At 46.4% G+C, this 14,673-nt stretch overlaps 1 protein-coding gene across 1 annotated transcript in view; it reads left to right on the top strand.

Annotated features, from left to right (window-relative positions):
• SYNE2 (spectrin repeat containing, nuclear envelope 2) overlaps positions 1-14,105 on the top strand; it is a 366,194-nt gene extending 352,089 nt beyond the window's left edge. The window contains exons 103-115 of the mRNA XM_006864568.1: positions 539-676; positions 1,671-1,865; positions 3,173-3,455; positions 3,968-4,036; positions 4,948-5,087; positions 7,011-7,116; positions 7,850-8,052; positions 9,049-9,249; positions 10,362-10,490; positions 11,989-12,177; positions 13,068-13,154; positions 13,603-13,649; positions 13,892-14,105. Coding sequence (XP_006864630.1) covers positions 539-676; positions 1,671-1,865; positions 3,173-3,455; positions 3,968-4,036; positions 4,948-5,087; positions 7,011-7,116; positions 7,850-8,052; positions 9,049-9,249; positions 10,362-10,490; positions 11,989-12,177; positions 13,068-13,154; positions 13,603-13,649; positions 13,892-14,105 — 2,001 coding nt within the window. The remainder of the gene's footprint in view (positions 1-538; positions 677-1,670; positions 1,866-3,172; positions 3,456-3,967; positions 4,037-4,947; positions 5,088-7,010; positions 7,117-7,849; positions 8,053-9,048; positions 9,250-10,361; positions 10,491-11,988; positions 12,178-13,067; positions 13,155-13,602; positions 13,650-13,891) is intronic.
• Positions 14,106-14,673: the final 568 nt, after the last annotated feature.

Here is a 14,673-nt window from a genome sequence, read left to right as displayed (position 1 = left end):
ATATATATATATATGCTATGGGTGAGAACCAACTTGATGGCACTCAACAACAACATGTGTATGTGTGTACGTTTGTATGTTATATGTGTTGTTGTTAACTGCTGTGACTGGTGAGCTTGAACTGCCAACTTTGCAGTTCAAACTGACTTTGCAGCCCAGCACATTAACCCACAGTGCCACACCAGGACTTCTGTATATGTGTGTGCGTGCGTGCGTGTATGTGTCTTTTTTAAGTCTCACACCTAAAAACAAAAAGCCGCTGATACAGCTTAGAGAGTTACTGTTATTTCCAATGCCGTAGAGGCTTTAGCGAGCATCTAGTCACCCTCCTTCATTTGCTGGTGAAAAAGCTGAACTCTGAGAATAAGGAGTCGCAGAGCCCAGGCTCCTGACCCTGCTCAGCCATCTGGTACCCTTGAGACAGATTGTTCTCCCAGTGCTCTGGGCACCCTCTCCTCTCAGCCTCCGTGATCTCGCTGTCTGCCTGGAGTCTCCTTCCATCAACTCAAACGTGATTTCTTTTCCTCCACTTTTACAGCATTTCACCAACCAGAGGGAGGAATTTGAGGGGACCAGGGAGAGCATTCTGGTTTGGCTGACCGAAATGGACCTGCAGCTGACTAACGTGGAGCACTTCTCTGAGAGCGATGCTGACGACAAGATGCGCCAGCTGAATGTAAGGGCTACCATCTTCGCTCCTCTGAAAAGAATGCACCTCTACAGAGAACTGGCCATGTACAAATGTCATCTGATGCCCTGAGAACCACATTCCAGAATTGTTAAGGCAGCCAGAGATCACTGTCACGGGCTCCTTTTTCTCTTTCTCATTTATAATCCACCAGTGGGAGAATGAGCACTAGATTCCAAAGAGAACTTTATTAGGTGTGACAGGAGGGAGGGGCATCTGTATCAACAGTGGGGACAATAACAGATACCTTCTGCTTTGTTACAAATAGCCACATCACAGTATAAAACCAGTAAGCAGCTTCTGTGGCATCAGCTCTGACTCGTAGCGACCCCATGGGTGTCAGAGTAGAACTGTGCTTACAGAGTTTTCCAATGGCCCAGTTTTCAGAAGTAGATCTCCAGGCCTTTCATTAAAGCTGTCTCTGGACTTGAACCTCCAACCTTTCAATTAGCTGTCGACCATTTGCACTACGGAGATACCGTATTCATTATAATTCCCTCACTGGTCCGATTTTAGAAGAGGGTGAGAAATGGAAAATTGTCATGCCCGAACAGCAATATATATGATGCCAACAAACAAATGGAAATGAATGTCCATTGGTAGCTTATCATAGGAAATACCCGCCAGTCAATGGGTTAGACAAGTCTCTTGCTCAAACCCAGTAAATAAATACCATCCTCATTACGTGTTAAGGAGTATTTTAATCAGAAAAGCCAGTGCCCCAAAGGAAGATAATGTGTGTGCCAAAGTTTAAAGTATTAAATTTGCATTGTCATTTAGCTAAGAACCTAAATAATGTCTGTGCAAATGTTTTAAAGTGGTCAGTTTGCATTGTCACTTAGCTAAGTACTAGGTGAAGGGACAAAACAGTAATGATGTTTTGGTTATTTTTATTTATGTTGGTCCACAAGAAACAGAAACTACCAGGACCCCCAGGGAAATTTCATTTCTTGAAGTCCTTTCTTTCTCATATTCTAAATAGGGTTTCCAACAGGAAATTACATTAAATACCAACAAGATTGATCAGCTCATAGTGTTTGGAGAGCAGCTCATTCAAAAGAGTGAGCCCCTAGACGCAGTGCTGATTGAAGACGAGCTGGAGGAACTCCACCGATACTGTCAGGAGGTGTTCGGCAGGGTCTCCCGATTCCACCGGAGGCTGACCTCCCACCATCCGGTAAGGCGAAACACTGCCCAGAGAGGGCTTCTGGGCTGCTCACAGGGTAGATTTGTCGGAACTTTCAAAGCATTGGGAAACCTAATCTCGTAATGGCTAACTGTGTTTGCTGCTATAAAGCCTACATTGAAATTTTTTATTTCCACTTTTTACAACATAGAGCTAGCCACAGGTATCCCCACCACAGTTCCTTCCAGTTTCCAGTCCTCAGTGGGAAAGACAGCACTTCTAAAAGTGCCCTGTTCTCAGCGTATTTTCCTCAGGGCAAATTTTTCTGGCATATGTCAGTACCCCTAAAATCAGTTGTTAAGTATTCTGGGTATGCTTAACTTTGGGAATCTGTTTGCCTTTTCCTTTAACTTAGTGTGTCTGGGAGCTTTCACTATTCATGCCTTTCTGGTACTTTATTTTCACTGCAACTTTGATCTTTCCCTTGACAAAGGGACCTTTTGGGAAGTTTAGATGGAGCTAACTAAGCTGTTCAAACTTGTGTGTGTGTGCAAAAATCTTCACTTAATGGCGACCACTAAACCAACAGTGGAGTCCTGGTGTGGCACTGTGGGTTAATGTGCTGGACTACAAAGTTGTTTTGAACTGCAAGGTCAGCAGTTCACGGTCACCAACCACTCGTTGGAAATCCTTACAGGGTTGCTTAACAACATAGCACTTAACACTTAAACTCCACGGCACTTAACAACAACAACCAGCAGGACTAGCCACTTCTTTGTTTTGTATCCCCAACTGGTCAAATTTAAACGTAGTTATTTCTTCATTAGAAAGAGCTTCAGAAATTATCCTACAGTTCCCTCATTTTGAAAATGGGGCTGTTTACAGAAGCATTACAACACAGTGTGGACATCAACACTGAATAAAATGGGACATATGAAAGAAAAAGCTGAGTACATGTAGTCCTTGAAGGTGTGAATCTTACTCAAAATACTCTAATCTTCCTTATTTGTGTGGGTTTTCTGGTCCTTGGTTCTTGCCATTACCTGAAACTTCGGCCTCCATTTTCTTTTACATTGATACATTCAACTTAGATGATCAGATTTCTGGGGTTTATTTCCTAGCGGGGGAGAATGGAGCTTTGGAAAAAATACAACTTCTAGGCCCCAATGCAGGGCATCTAAATGGAATGACCATTCTAAATTGGAATGGGTCTGGGAGTCTGATTCTTTTAAAATCTGTGTCAGAAATGCTAATGGCAAGCATTATCAGGAACTGCTGGTCATGCCAAATTCGAATGCTCCTTTCAACTGTGACAGCCTGTGAGTTGGTTGTCTTTCAAATTGGATTCTCCCATGTAGGCCTTGGAAGATGAGAAGGAAGCCTCTGAGAATGAAACAGACATGGAAGACTCCAGAGAGCTCCCGAGTGACTCGTGGTGTAAGAGGGCTGGTAGTGAAGAGCCCTCATCTCTGCAGTCTCTCTGCCACCTGATGCCCCCGGCACCGGGCCACGAACGGTCTGGCTGTGAGACCCCTGTCAGCGTGGACTCCATCCCTCTGGAATGGGATCACACAGGTGATGTGGGGGGCTCCTCCTCTCATGAAGACGACGAGGAGGGTCCCTACTACAGTGCACTGTCAGGTAATGGCCATGAAAAAGCCCCGTTAGGTTTTTGTGTGTGTGCCTTAGTGGCTCAGCCAACTCTCAGTGATCAAAAGTCCACTCACTAGCTTCTGGCTGATCCGGGCTTTTCGTGGCTTCATATGTTCTGTCCTGCCCTCTGGGCTGTCAGCTGAGAGTTGGGTCCCTCCTATTACTGGTGGAATAAAAGAAGAAAAGAAAGGAGATTCATATTCAGACATTAGAGCTATCATTTATGGCTCTGGATGTTTGGGAACAACTTACCAGTGAGTTTGTGCATTGAGATGCTCAGAGTGCTTCCCGTTTTCCTGCATACACTCCCTCCCTCACCCCCACTTTGGACAGTCAGAGGTGGCTGAGAAGTCCTTCTGGATTTTGAAATCTTTTCAATTGAAAGATAAAGGTAGTTGGTTTTCTCCTGCCAGCTGACAGCGTGTCTTCTGTTTTAACATAATACTTGGCATTAATCCACATGTTCCTCCAGTAAGGAAAATGACATTATTCTTTTTCAGATGTAGAAATCCCTGAAAATCCTGAGGCCTATCTTAAAATGACCACAAAAACTTTGAAAGCGTCTTCTGGTAGGCCCTTGTCCATGCATGTGTCCCAACATGGTAGCACCCTGCAGTGCGCACTGCATCCTAAACCTCGCTCCATGTCATGTCTGACCTCCGCCTTCTGTGGACACCATGCGCCTTGGTCCTTGTGTCATGGTGTATTTACACTGCCGTACTCACACATACCTGCGTGCTTGCCACAAAACCCCGCTCAACCCAGAGGGCTCAGTGCCGCCCCTCCCCTCCACTCAGGGCTGTGCAGAAGGGAAGTTTTCATGGTGCCTCTTTTATTTTTCCTCCATTTGACTAAAGTTCTTTGGCCTGGATCAAGCTTTCTTCATGGTGGCTTGGTTTGGAACTATTTCTTTGCTTATGGTGATTTCCTGGGCAGAGGAGGAGTAGGTGGGTGGGGGGACTGTAGAGGTGCTGTTGTATTCGTGGAAGAAGGTGCCTTCCTTTGCTTGCTGTGTGGCTCGAAGCTTTCTTCTCTGGCCCACCCCATCTGTGGTGGTGGAGTCGAGCCATGGGCAGCCCTGTAGTTCCCAAGCCCATCTTGACGTCCTCGCTTCCCCTCACACCTGAGAGGCCATCTGTCCTCTTGGCCCCCCAGACCTGGCCTTGTAGCCCACTGTCACCACCATCAGAGACCCAGCTCCAAAACGCTACTCATCCGGCAGCCAGTTGTATGTTTGTTGTGCCCCATCTGTGAACCCATCTAGTGAAAGCACAGTGTTATTCGGTTGCATGTCTCTCATTCCATCCCCTTCTGGGACATACTGACATTTTGCAAACATTGCATGCTTTGCAAGAGGAAGCTGCAGAACTCTTTTATATTATAACCTGATGCTGCATTACCCATGACCTTTTTCATATAACTAAATATATAAATCTTTTGCTTATAGAGAATAGACTATCACTTTTGGTTTTTGTTTCAGGTAAATCCATTTCTGATGGCCACTCATGGCATGTTCCTGACAGCCCTTCCTGTCTGAAGCATCGCTACAAACCAATGGAAGGTGACAGGAATGTACCACCCCTCCCTTCAGATTCTAGCACCCCTTACAAGGCAGCCTACGTAAGTCTTGACCCCACTGGGCGTGTAACTGTTGGGACCCCTGGGGAAATTTCCTTTCTTGAACTCCCTTCTTTCTCATATTCTAAATAGGATTTCCAATAGGAAATTACATTAAATACCAACAAGGTTGATCATGAGGAATCGTTTTTAAAAAGAGACAACTTCTCTGTATTCCGTGAATGCTCTCTCTCCAGGCTCCTGTTCTGAGTTGGTTTTCCCACAGTGACACTATCTGTGCTGAGCTGTTCGTGCTCTCAGGCCTGGTCTCATGAGGTCTCATGAGGCTTGGCAGAACTGTGACTAGCTCTGTAGATAGGTTTCTGGCCCCAGACCATCGGTGATATTGGCATGGTATAGCAGCAGTTACTGATGACTCTGTCACCCATGCTGACAGTGGGGAATGAGCAGCTGCTTTTCTTGAACAGCTCCTGAGTTCTCAAGCCTTCATTACACTTTTCCTTTTGTCCACACATCCTATTAAATTATGACTTTGTATTCAAAAAGATTTGACGGTGTCCTGTGGTAGTTGAGGGCTGAGTCCTAGACCTACCGCTAAATTGTTAGCACTTTGCCTAACTGTAAGCCTGGGCTTCCTCATCTGAAGATAATGCATCTAAGTTCAAATGAAGTTCCTAATACAAAAAAAGCCCACCGACAGGTTTTCGTCATTCTTATTACTATCATAGGGTTAATAGAGTTGGGGTCCACTGGAGAGCAGTGGGTTTGGTGTGTGGGGTTGTGAGTTGCACCTCCATAGTGTCATTTTCCTCAGGCAGCAGGGCTTCGTGGGCATTCTCTTGTAGGCAGCTGTTGAGGGGCAACCAGCCTGGGGTTATTGGCCCCAGGTCACTCACAGAACAGAATAAGCAATGGCAGTGTTGAAATTGCAGTGTCTCTTGTGTTTTTAGTGTCCTCTTATAGAGAAACCAAAAGCAATGTAATTGTTCTTGGGTTCTTTCTCAAACGCCCTCTCTGTCAGTGTTGCTAGTTAATTGGAAATGGTCAAATCCAAATCATGCCCAATTCAGAACCTCTTCCTCTGGCTTAGTAAGTAAGCTCTTGTCATGTTTAGCCTGCCCCTCCTGCTGTGTGGCATACAACCTGTGGGTCTGCGGGAGCTAGACCCAGCCCTGGAACAGTCCCATCCAGGGCCCTCAGGGTTTGGTTTCTCCCAGTGATTTCACTGGTTTGCCTCACCTGACCAGTTCCGAAAGCCCGCCTTTTTTTTTTTTTTATTATTGTTTCTGAAGCCAGGTGTGTCTCCACAAATCTGAAGGGTTTTTTTCATTCCACACACACACAGGCCAAAGAAAGCATGGCTTTTCTGAAAATAAAAAGGACGCACTTATTTTTTGAAGGGCCTGAGATAATAGCCCCCTCAGCTCTGTGGTAACAGAAGAGTCACCGCTAAATGCGGTGAAAAATAAACGCTTGGTAATGAAAGACCCTGGGAGACAGACTTGTGGTCTGTGTGTTTCCGATGCCCTGTGATAATAATGCCAACCACCTCTACAGCGTAGTGACTGGGCACAGTTAACTAAAATTCTGTAAACTACGGTGACAGTGTCCAAGTGCTAACACGGTGACAGTCTGATAAACTTCCCAGTTGTTTTTAAACTCTCTTCACATGGTTCCTTTAAGGAGTGTTAGGAAGCGTGCAAATGAAACACACTGTTTTATCCCCGACTGCTTCCCACCTCGAGGGCCTTTTTCAAGGCTTTACTTCTGTCCTTCACTCTGCTTACTTTCAATGCTAACCCTACAGAGAGCGCCTCTGTGAAGTCACCCTTTCAAGGGAAGGTCCCTGTGCCTGAATTTCCTGCCTGTTCCTAAAAGCCAAGTTGCTATTCAGTCTACATTTTAAATGGCATTAAAATTGGTATTTAATCTTACAATGAAAATTTAAAATGTGTTTCCTTCTAGGGAAAGCTGCTATTACCTCCAGGCAAAGAAGGCCCGAGTGTCTTAGACAGCAGCAGCCCCCAGGGGGGAGACAAAGGGCTGGCTGGGCTAACTGGGCAGCAAGCAGGTAAAATGAAACGTGGGGTAAGGCTCCTCAGGTCAGTTGGGCATTTACTTGAAGTAGTTGTTCAGCAGAACATTAATTAGGAATCAACCAGCTATAGCATTCATAAAAATGACTGAATTGACTGTAAGTCAACGTTCTTTTAGAATCAGCTGACCTGTATTTATGACCTACTTCGTAGAGTGTTCATTTTCCTTTCGAAGCTATTCTTATAACTATTGATAAAATGAGCCTTCTGTGATAAAGTGCATCTTGCAGTGACTTTATCTGTATATGAAAATTAGACTTGAAGATGATCAAAGAGTTGTGATTGGAGTCTTCTTCATGAGGCAAGTTCAATGGTTATAAAAGAATGAAAGATTATCCACCAAGTCTGAACAAAATCTGATAGCATTAGCCTGATTATTCACAGACTGAAGGAGAAAACACCTTAAAAGTCACATGAACTGAAATTGAAATGCTAGACTGTGGACCACACTACATATTTGCAACAAGCTGGGTTTCCTACCACCCACTCGCCTCATTCCAGCCTTGACCGTCTCATCTGTGGGAGTGGAAGGACATAGGCCTTGAACCAGAACTGGGGGATAGAGGGGTGCATTTCATATTCCAGGCCAAGAGAAAACACCCAAATCCTGTTTCTCCCACTTCACCACCCTGACCCCTAGTTAATTGGGAGCAGAGAAATGTGTTTGCATCTTTGCTGTTTTTTTTAATTGGCAGCTTCTTATTCCAGGTGCCTTTGACAGATGGGAGCTGATCCAACCGCAAGAACTTCATGGCAAGCTCAGAATCAAACAAGATTTGCAGCAGCTGAACTCTGATATCAGCAGCATCACCACTTGGCTGAGAAACACTGAAGCCGAACTAGAAACATTAAAGATGGCAACACCCCCTTCTAATATCCAGGAGATGGGGCTCAGGGTGAAGAGGCTGATGGTGAGCTGGAGGTGCTGAGGGACATAGGCATTCAGGACTTGCTGGTGACGCAGACTGCGTCTTGCAAATGGTGTGTGGTTGCTCTTACCACTGGCAACCACATGCACGCCATTTGTTTTCATGGGGCACCGCATCTGCAAATGATCCCCAGTGCTGAGTCAGAACTCAGAGATTCTAGGTTCTCGGGCAGCTTCCACTTTAACCCTGACTCAGACCCACCCTTCTAGTTGTGCCAACAGCCTGGGCAAAGCTGGTGGTGTGCAGCAACGTGGCAGGGTAGGAGTAAGGAAGGACAAACTCACAAGTAAACACTGTGACTCTATATGACATTAGGATTTGTCACCCATAGGATGAGTCCCTTCCCCACTGGGATAAGCCTGTGAGCAGGCAAGTGATCATTTGAGCCCTATACTTTGGGGGAACTCTGAACATGGGTTAATTTGGAGTTCCTGAGGGGTACAAGCAGTTAACATGCTGAAATGTTGAGATTCAAGTTCACTCAAAAGTGCCTTTGAAGAAAGGTCTGGTGAGCTACTTCTGAGAATATAGCCATTGTAAACCCTATGGAGCACAGTGCCGTCCTTAGGGTCTCCAAGGATCAGAACTGGTTCAACAGCAACTGGTTTTTTGTTTCAGATTTTTACTTTTCTTTCACTCAGTGCATTAGGAATTGTTAGTCATTCTAAGGACATATGGGGGCAAATGTGGGATAACTAGGTATGTTGTAATCTGAGAGGTCAGCAGGGTCGGGTCGAGGCAGCTGCTGGGAGAGAGGCAAACGCTTCTGCTCACCAGCCCTGCCTGCAGCAAAGTTCACTGACCTTGTCCGGCAGCTCCTCACCTGATGCTTCCCAGCCAGTCACGGGCGAGGTCACTCTTATTTCTGTGGCCGCAGCCAGGAAACTGTTTGGAAGGTCTGTTCCCTGGTGAGATTCTAGGCAAGCCCCACATTAGGATTTATAGAGTGCCTAGCCTGATTCTTACCCTCTGCTGCAGGATTTCTTAAAAGCCTTTGACACCTACCAGGCCTTAGTGGTCTCTGTCAATGCAAGCAGCAAGGAATTTCTGCAGTCGGAGAACACTGAGCCCACAGAGCTCCAAGACAGACTCCGCCAGCTGAGCCTGCACTGGGAGGCGGTGCGGGGGGCCGTGGACAGCTGGAGAGACGGCTTGCGGCAGTGGCTCATGCAGTACCAGGTACGCTGACACGGCGCCAAGCTGTCCGAGAGCTGGTGCCCAGCGAGCTGCAGTTAGGCTCTCGGAGCCCGCGAATGTGGGCAGCAGATATTTTTATCGTGGGCAGGCTGCTTTGGCTTAACCAAATGGGGCCTGGGTGAGGAAACGTGTGCTGTGCTGTTTGTTTCCAAAGAGACGCCACCTGCCGTCTCAGAGGCCTGCTGTTCACTGTGTCCCTTCTGCTGCCTGACCCACGCTTAAACCAGCTAGAGGAAGGGTTCCAGCAGGCATTCCAGTAGGTGGGAAATGCCACCTCCACATTGTCCCCCTCTCTGTCTGTCTGCCAGGAAGGCCTTACAGCACAGTGATTTAGAGATCGGGCCCTGAAACAGAAGGAGCCATCAGTCCACCTCTTTCACTTACTGGCTGACTATGGACAACCTTCTAGAATTTAGTTTTCTCCTCTGAAATATGGGAATCAGTTTAGTACCTAATCACAGGGCATTTTTTTAGGACTAAATGAGCCAGTGTGTGTCATCTGAGCCCAGTGCCTGAGTACATGGTAGACACTCAGTGCATGTCAACTACATACTGCTATTTAGCTCAGACCCATCTTAGCTAACGTGAGTCCACTAGCACACCCAAGTGGAATCCTGTCTGTGAGCCACAACCTGCCCTATTTATTGGGTCAAGTGCCTCAGCCACTAAATCAGCAAATATGAAAAGTAGTTGGTGTGGACTTCATAGGTAATTTCAGTTGAGGCTCCACCTTTTTGTTAGCACTATTCACTTTGCACAACTCATCACACATTCTGGGAGGGTGCTTAGTGCCCTCAACTTTCCTGCTTTCTCTTCTCCTTGTTTTGGGGCCTGACATTTCTTCTAAACCTGGCCTTCCTTTCCCACTGGGTAAGAGCAGATGCCCAGGATGGATTAGAAACCACCAGCTGCCTTCCCAGAATCTCTTCTTTCATGGTTCTGGGGCTGTAGGAGATCAGCACTGGACTTTGAACCACAGACTCAGCAGTTCAAACCCGCCAGCTGTTCCTATACAGGGTTGCTATGAGTCAGAACCAAGTCGATGGTACCTCGCAACAAGCAAGGACAATGTTCTGTGTGTGTTGTTTTCAAAGGACTTCCACGATTTGAGTCAGAGTCTGCTCCTGTGGCTAGCAAGTGCTGAGAACCGGAGGCGGGAGGCTCATGTCACCGATCCAAAGGCAGATCCCCAGCTTCTCCTGGAGCAACAGCAAGCACTAGTGGTAAGTTTCCTCCTGTCACAGCCACTTAGGTCAGAGTACCTAGAAGCCTAGCCTGATGTTTGTGAGCAAAAGCCCAAGTGGTGTTTGTCTTTGACTCATTCAGAAGCTGCACTCCTGAGTTTAACCCTCGTGTTTTAGCTGGTGCCCACATCCCTTTGTGGTCCTGCCGCAGGGCGATGCACAGGGATGAAGAGCTATAGTCCTGGGCAACCTGTCTGAAAGACTCGGAAGTTAAGGACATAGATGTTCAGCAGTAGTCTGGGACACTGAAGACCATTTGAATTCGAGTATTTTTTTTTCCCTTGTGATTACTGCTAATTTGGAGGGAACCACAGCAGCGAACCTTAAGGTCAGCAGTTCGAAACTACCAGCTGTTCTGCGGGGTAAAAGATGAGGCTTTCTGCTCCCATAAAGATTTCCAGCCTTGGAAACCCTGTACAGGATCGCTATGAGTCAAAACGGACCCCACGGCACATAACCACCACCGACAGTGTTCCTTTGCTCTGTAGCCATGAGGAGCTGGAGGAGGTTTCTGTATTCACTACAGGAACGTGTTCTTAGAGGCCAGTTGTCATTTCGTATATTTATCTCACTACCTAAGTGCTTCATGCTCACCAGCCGCTCCTTGGAAATCCTATACAGGGTGGCTATGAGTCGGAACCCACCTCAACAGCACTTACCAACGACCACCTAAGATGAGACCTCTGTGTATTCTCATCTTAGGTTGTGAGATAAATATATGAAATGACAACTTGAGATGACATTTTTACCCACAAGTGTATATGTGGTTTAAATTGCAAGTGTTTTAAATTTCATCAAAGTGCACTCTGTTACTTAAAATACCATATAGATTTGACTTCAAATCTTTGCCAAGCTCCATTCTCTAAAGCAGTTTTATCCAATAGAATTTCTTCCTGAAGTGATGAAGATATTCCAGCATTTGTGCACATGGAATGGCGCTAGTGTGACTGAGAAATTGAGCTTTTAAATTTAATGAATTTAAAAATAGCCACATGTGGCTAGTGGCTCCCAATATTTGACAGTTCTCCTCAACAATTCAAACTGAATCGCCTGATACATAACTCCACAGGATAAGCACTGGACCACAAGGTCATTTGAGTTGCAAGGTCGACAGTTCAAACTCACCAGCAGCTTCTGGGAAACCCTATCTAAGGCCACTGTGAATTAACACAGACTTGACAGCACTTAACACCACCAGCATTCTTAATTGATTTCTTAATTAATCAGCCTTAGCTGTTCTCTTGACTTCCTGCCATTGTGGATGAGGGGTCTGGTCTTCCCAATGAATTCTCTCACTTCCTCCTCTAACTCCTCAAAAAAAACACGTAATCTACTTGCTACCAAACTGATGCTAAGGAGGCAGATGTAGAAGTAAAAAGTTCTGGAGTTGAGTGTCTCTCTCATTCCTTTCAGACCTTTCCAGCTTCATCTGGTCACACTAGCTTCCCTTTGACAAACAACTTTTTTTTTTTAAAAGCAACTTGAAAAGGAGCTCCTGGAACATCAACCTCAAGTAGAATCCTTACAGGAGATTTCAGCCAACCTTCTCAAAGGGCATGGAGAAGACTATATTGAGGCTGAAGAGAAAGTGCATGTTATTGGGAAGAAGTTCAAACAATTATTGGAAGAAGTGTCCCAGGACTTAATGTTCTTGCAGGGAAGCCAGGTGAGTCCTCTTGGAACTTGAAATGAAGGTGTCGTGTTAGATGCTAACGGAAAAGGTACGTAGCAGGCTTGCTATGGTGGAAGGGCAAAAGCTGGAATCTCCTCCTGTCTGCCCCTTTCTTGGTGGATGGCCTGAAAGAGTGACATACGCATATTTGAAGATATATTTGAATCTGTGTAACCAAACGCAAACGTTCCCATCTGTATGCTTTCTTTTAAAATGTAATGCAACTCAGAACACAGAATACCCAGATTTAGGACAGGATTCAGTTACTGTTCCATCGATTCTGACTCTTGGTGACCCCATGTGCAGAGAGTGTTGTTGTTAAGTACCATGGAGTCAGTTCCGAATCATAGCAGCCTTATATAGGGTTTCCAAGGAGCTGTCAACCTTGTAGTTAGCAGTCTAGTGCTTGTCGTATAGCTCCACACCAGAGCTCCTGTGTGCAGACCAGAACTCCTCAGTTCAGTAGCAGATCGCTGGGTCTGTCTCCCGCGGCGTTTCTAGGTAGGTTTGAATCTTCAACCTTTTGGCTGGTACTCTAGCCCTTAAACGTTTGGATGGCTCCAGGGTCACAGTGAGGTGACTGAGGTCAGCTGTCTCTGTGTTCCCTCAGGCCGCTGCCAAACTTGGTCTCCCCACTACCCATTCACTTCTAGCCCCCAACTGGGTGCTATGGGCTTTTAATGCAAATGACTGGCCTCACCCAGTTCACGTTCCCTCGGGCCTGAAATCTCTATTAGTAGGGAAAGCCCCACTATAAGACCGATTTAAGCTGGGGGTGGGGGGAACAGCACAATGAAGAATCTAAATGAGGCACACTTCGGTGCTCTTGAGACTATTCCGAACCTTCTGTTTCCCTGAACTGAACCTTTGGATGTGGATTTCAGAACCCAGGCCCATCTCTGCCTGAATTTGATGGAGATGACTCTAGGAGCCAGCCTCCGGCAGCGTCCAGACCAGCTACCCAAGCGAAGGTGAGAAGAGCCCCTTTCTTCTGTAAGAACATTTTTATAAACTTATTGGGATGACAGAAACTCAAGTCTCATTAGATGCGTCATGACAACACAGATCTGCTTCAACCTTCTCATTAGCAGAGACTTACTCCAAAGTTTAAAAAAGACAAAAGTAACACACTTTTAGAAGGTCTGATTCAGAAGCTTTCCTCTCTTCCAGATTGTAGTAGGGAGTAGAAGATGGAAGCCCTTCTAGCATTGTTTAAGGGTGCCCCATATCACCAGTAGAAAGAGATGAACAAACTGGAATGTGAAATTCTTCCATGGTTTAACAGACCAGTCTTAGAGTTTAATCTCTGATGTATTACGATAGTCTGAATATGATCTAAGGGCAGTATCATTTAAGAAAGGACATTTTATCATTGGCAGTACTAAACTCTCCTCAATTTACTATTTTTTTCCCCAGCAGTTGGGATCCCAGAGAACTACAGAAGGCCAGGACAAGATGGAGAGCAGGTAACAGGGCATTTCAGTCAGTGATGCGTGTCACCCGGGTCCACACCAGACTTGCCAGTGCCACTCTCTGTGTCATTAGAAAACTGCCTTTCTGGTTTGCCTGCTTCTCTTCCAAAATGGAACCCCAGCTGCCAGCCCCCTTTTCATCTCCGGTCCTGGCTGTCTTCCGTTACATAAGCAGGGGGTCAGGTAACGTAAGTGGACTTAGCTTACTGACCAGTTCTCACCTCCTCTGTTGGCAGGGTGCCCGGGCCCGGCAGCTCGCGGCCGCAGCGCTCCTTCCTGTCGCGCGTGTTCAGGGTGGCGCTGCCCCTACAGCTGCTGCTCCTGCTGCTGCTGCTCTTGGCCTGCCTCCTGCCCTCCTCCGAAGAGGACTACAGCTGCACCCAGGCCAACAACTTCGCCAGGTCCTTTTACCCCATGCTGCGGTATACCAACGGGCCACCTCCCACATAGAAGGCCTGGCTTGGCCTGCAGTGCCACGCTGCCAGAAGGTTCCCAGCCCAACATGTGAGCGAATCAGCGTTTGGCACACTCCAGGGAGCTGCTGTGGACACCTCCCTCTGGGCCTGGTGGAGAGCACACTCTGCAGCCCAGGGCAGCGTTCTTCCCCTGGGCCAGGAGCCTGTGCCGCTCTTCCCCAGGGGATTTGCAAAGTTACTTGGTTTAGGGACTTCCGTGACACGAAGTTTCCTGAGGAGCCAAACACTTTGTGAATTCTGATCTGTTTATAAAACACCATTATGATGATGTTGCTACTATGGTCCATGAGCAGTGGCTTTCATCACATGATACAGAGCAGAAACAAGCCCACAGATTCTCCCTTAGACATGGTTCAGAACCTCTGTGCACCCTTGGCTGATTGATTGAAACAATCTTATTTAAAATGTTTAGAATTAATTTTATTCCAGTCAACTTAGCAATCTTGAGCAACAGGTATGATCTTAAGCAAACCAGAATGTTCTGTTCCATACTTAGGTGTCTGCTCTTTTATACTGCTTCAATTTTTAAATAAATTATACTG

This window comes from Chrysochloris asiatica, unplaced genomic scaffold (assembly GCF_000296735.1).
Source record: "Chrysochloris asiatica unplaced genomic scaffold, ChrAsi1.0 scaffold00067, whole genome shotgun sequence".
Lineage (NCBI taxonomy): Eukaryota > Metazoa > Chordata > Mammalia > Afrosoricida > Chrysochloridae > Chrysochloris > Chrysochloris asiatica.
The sequence above is the reverse complement of the archived record's forward strand: the minus strand, read 5'-3'. Positions and strand labels throughout refer to the sequence as shown.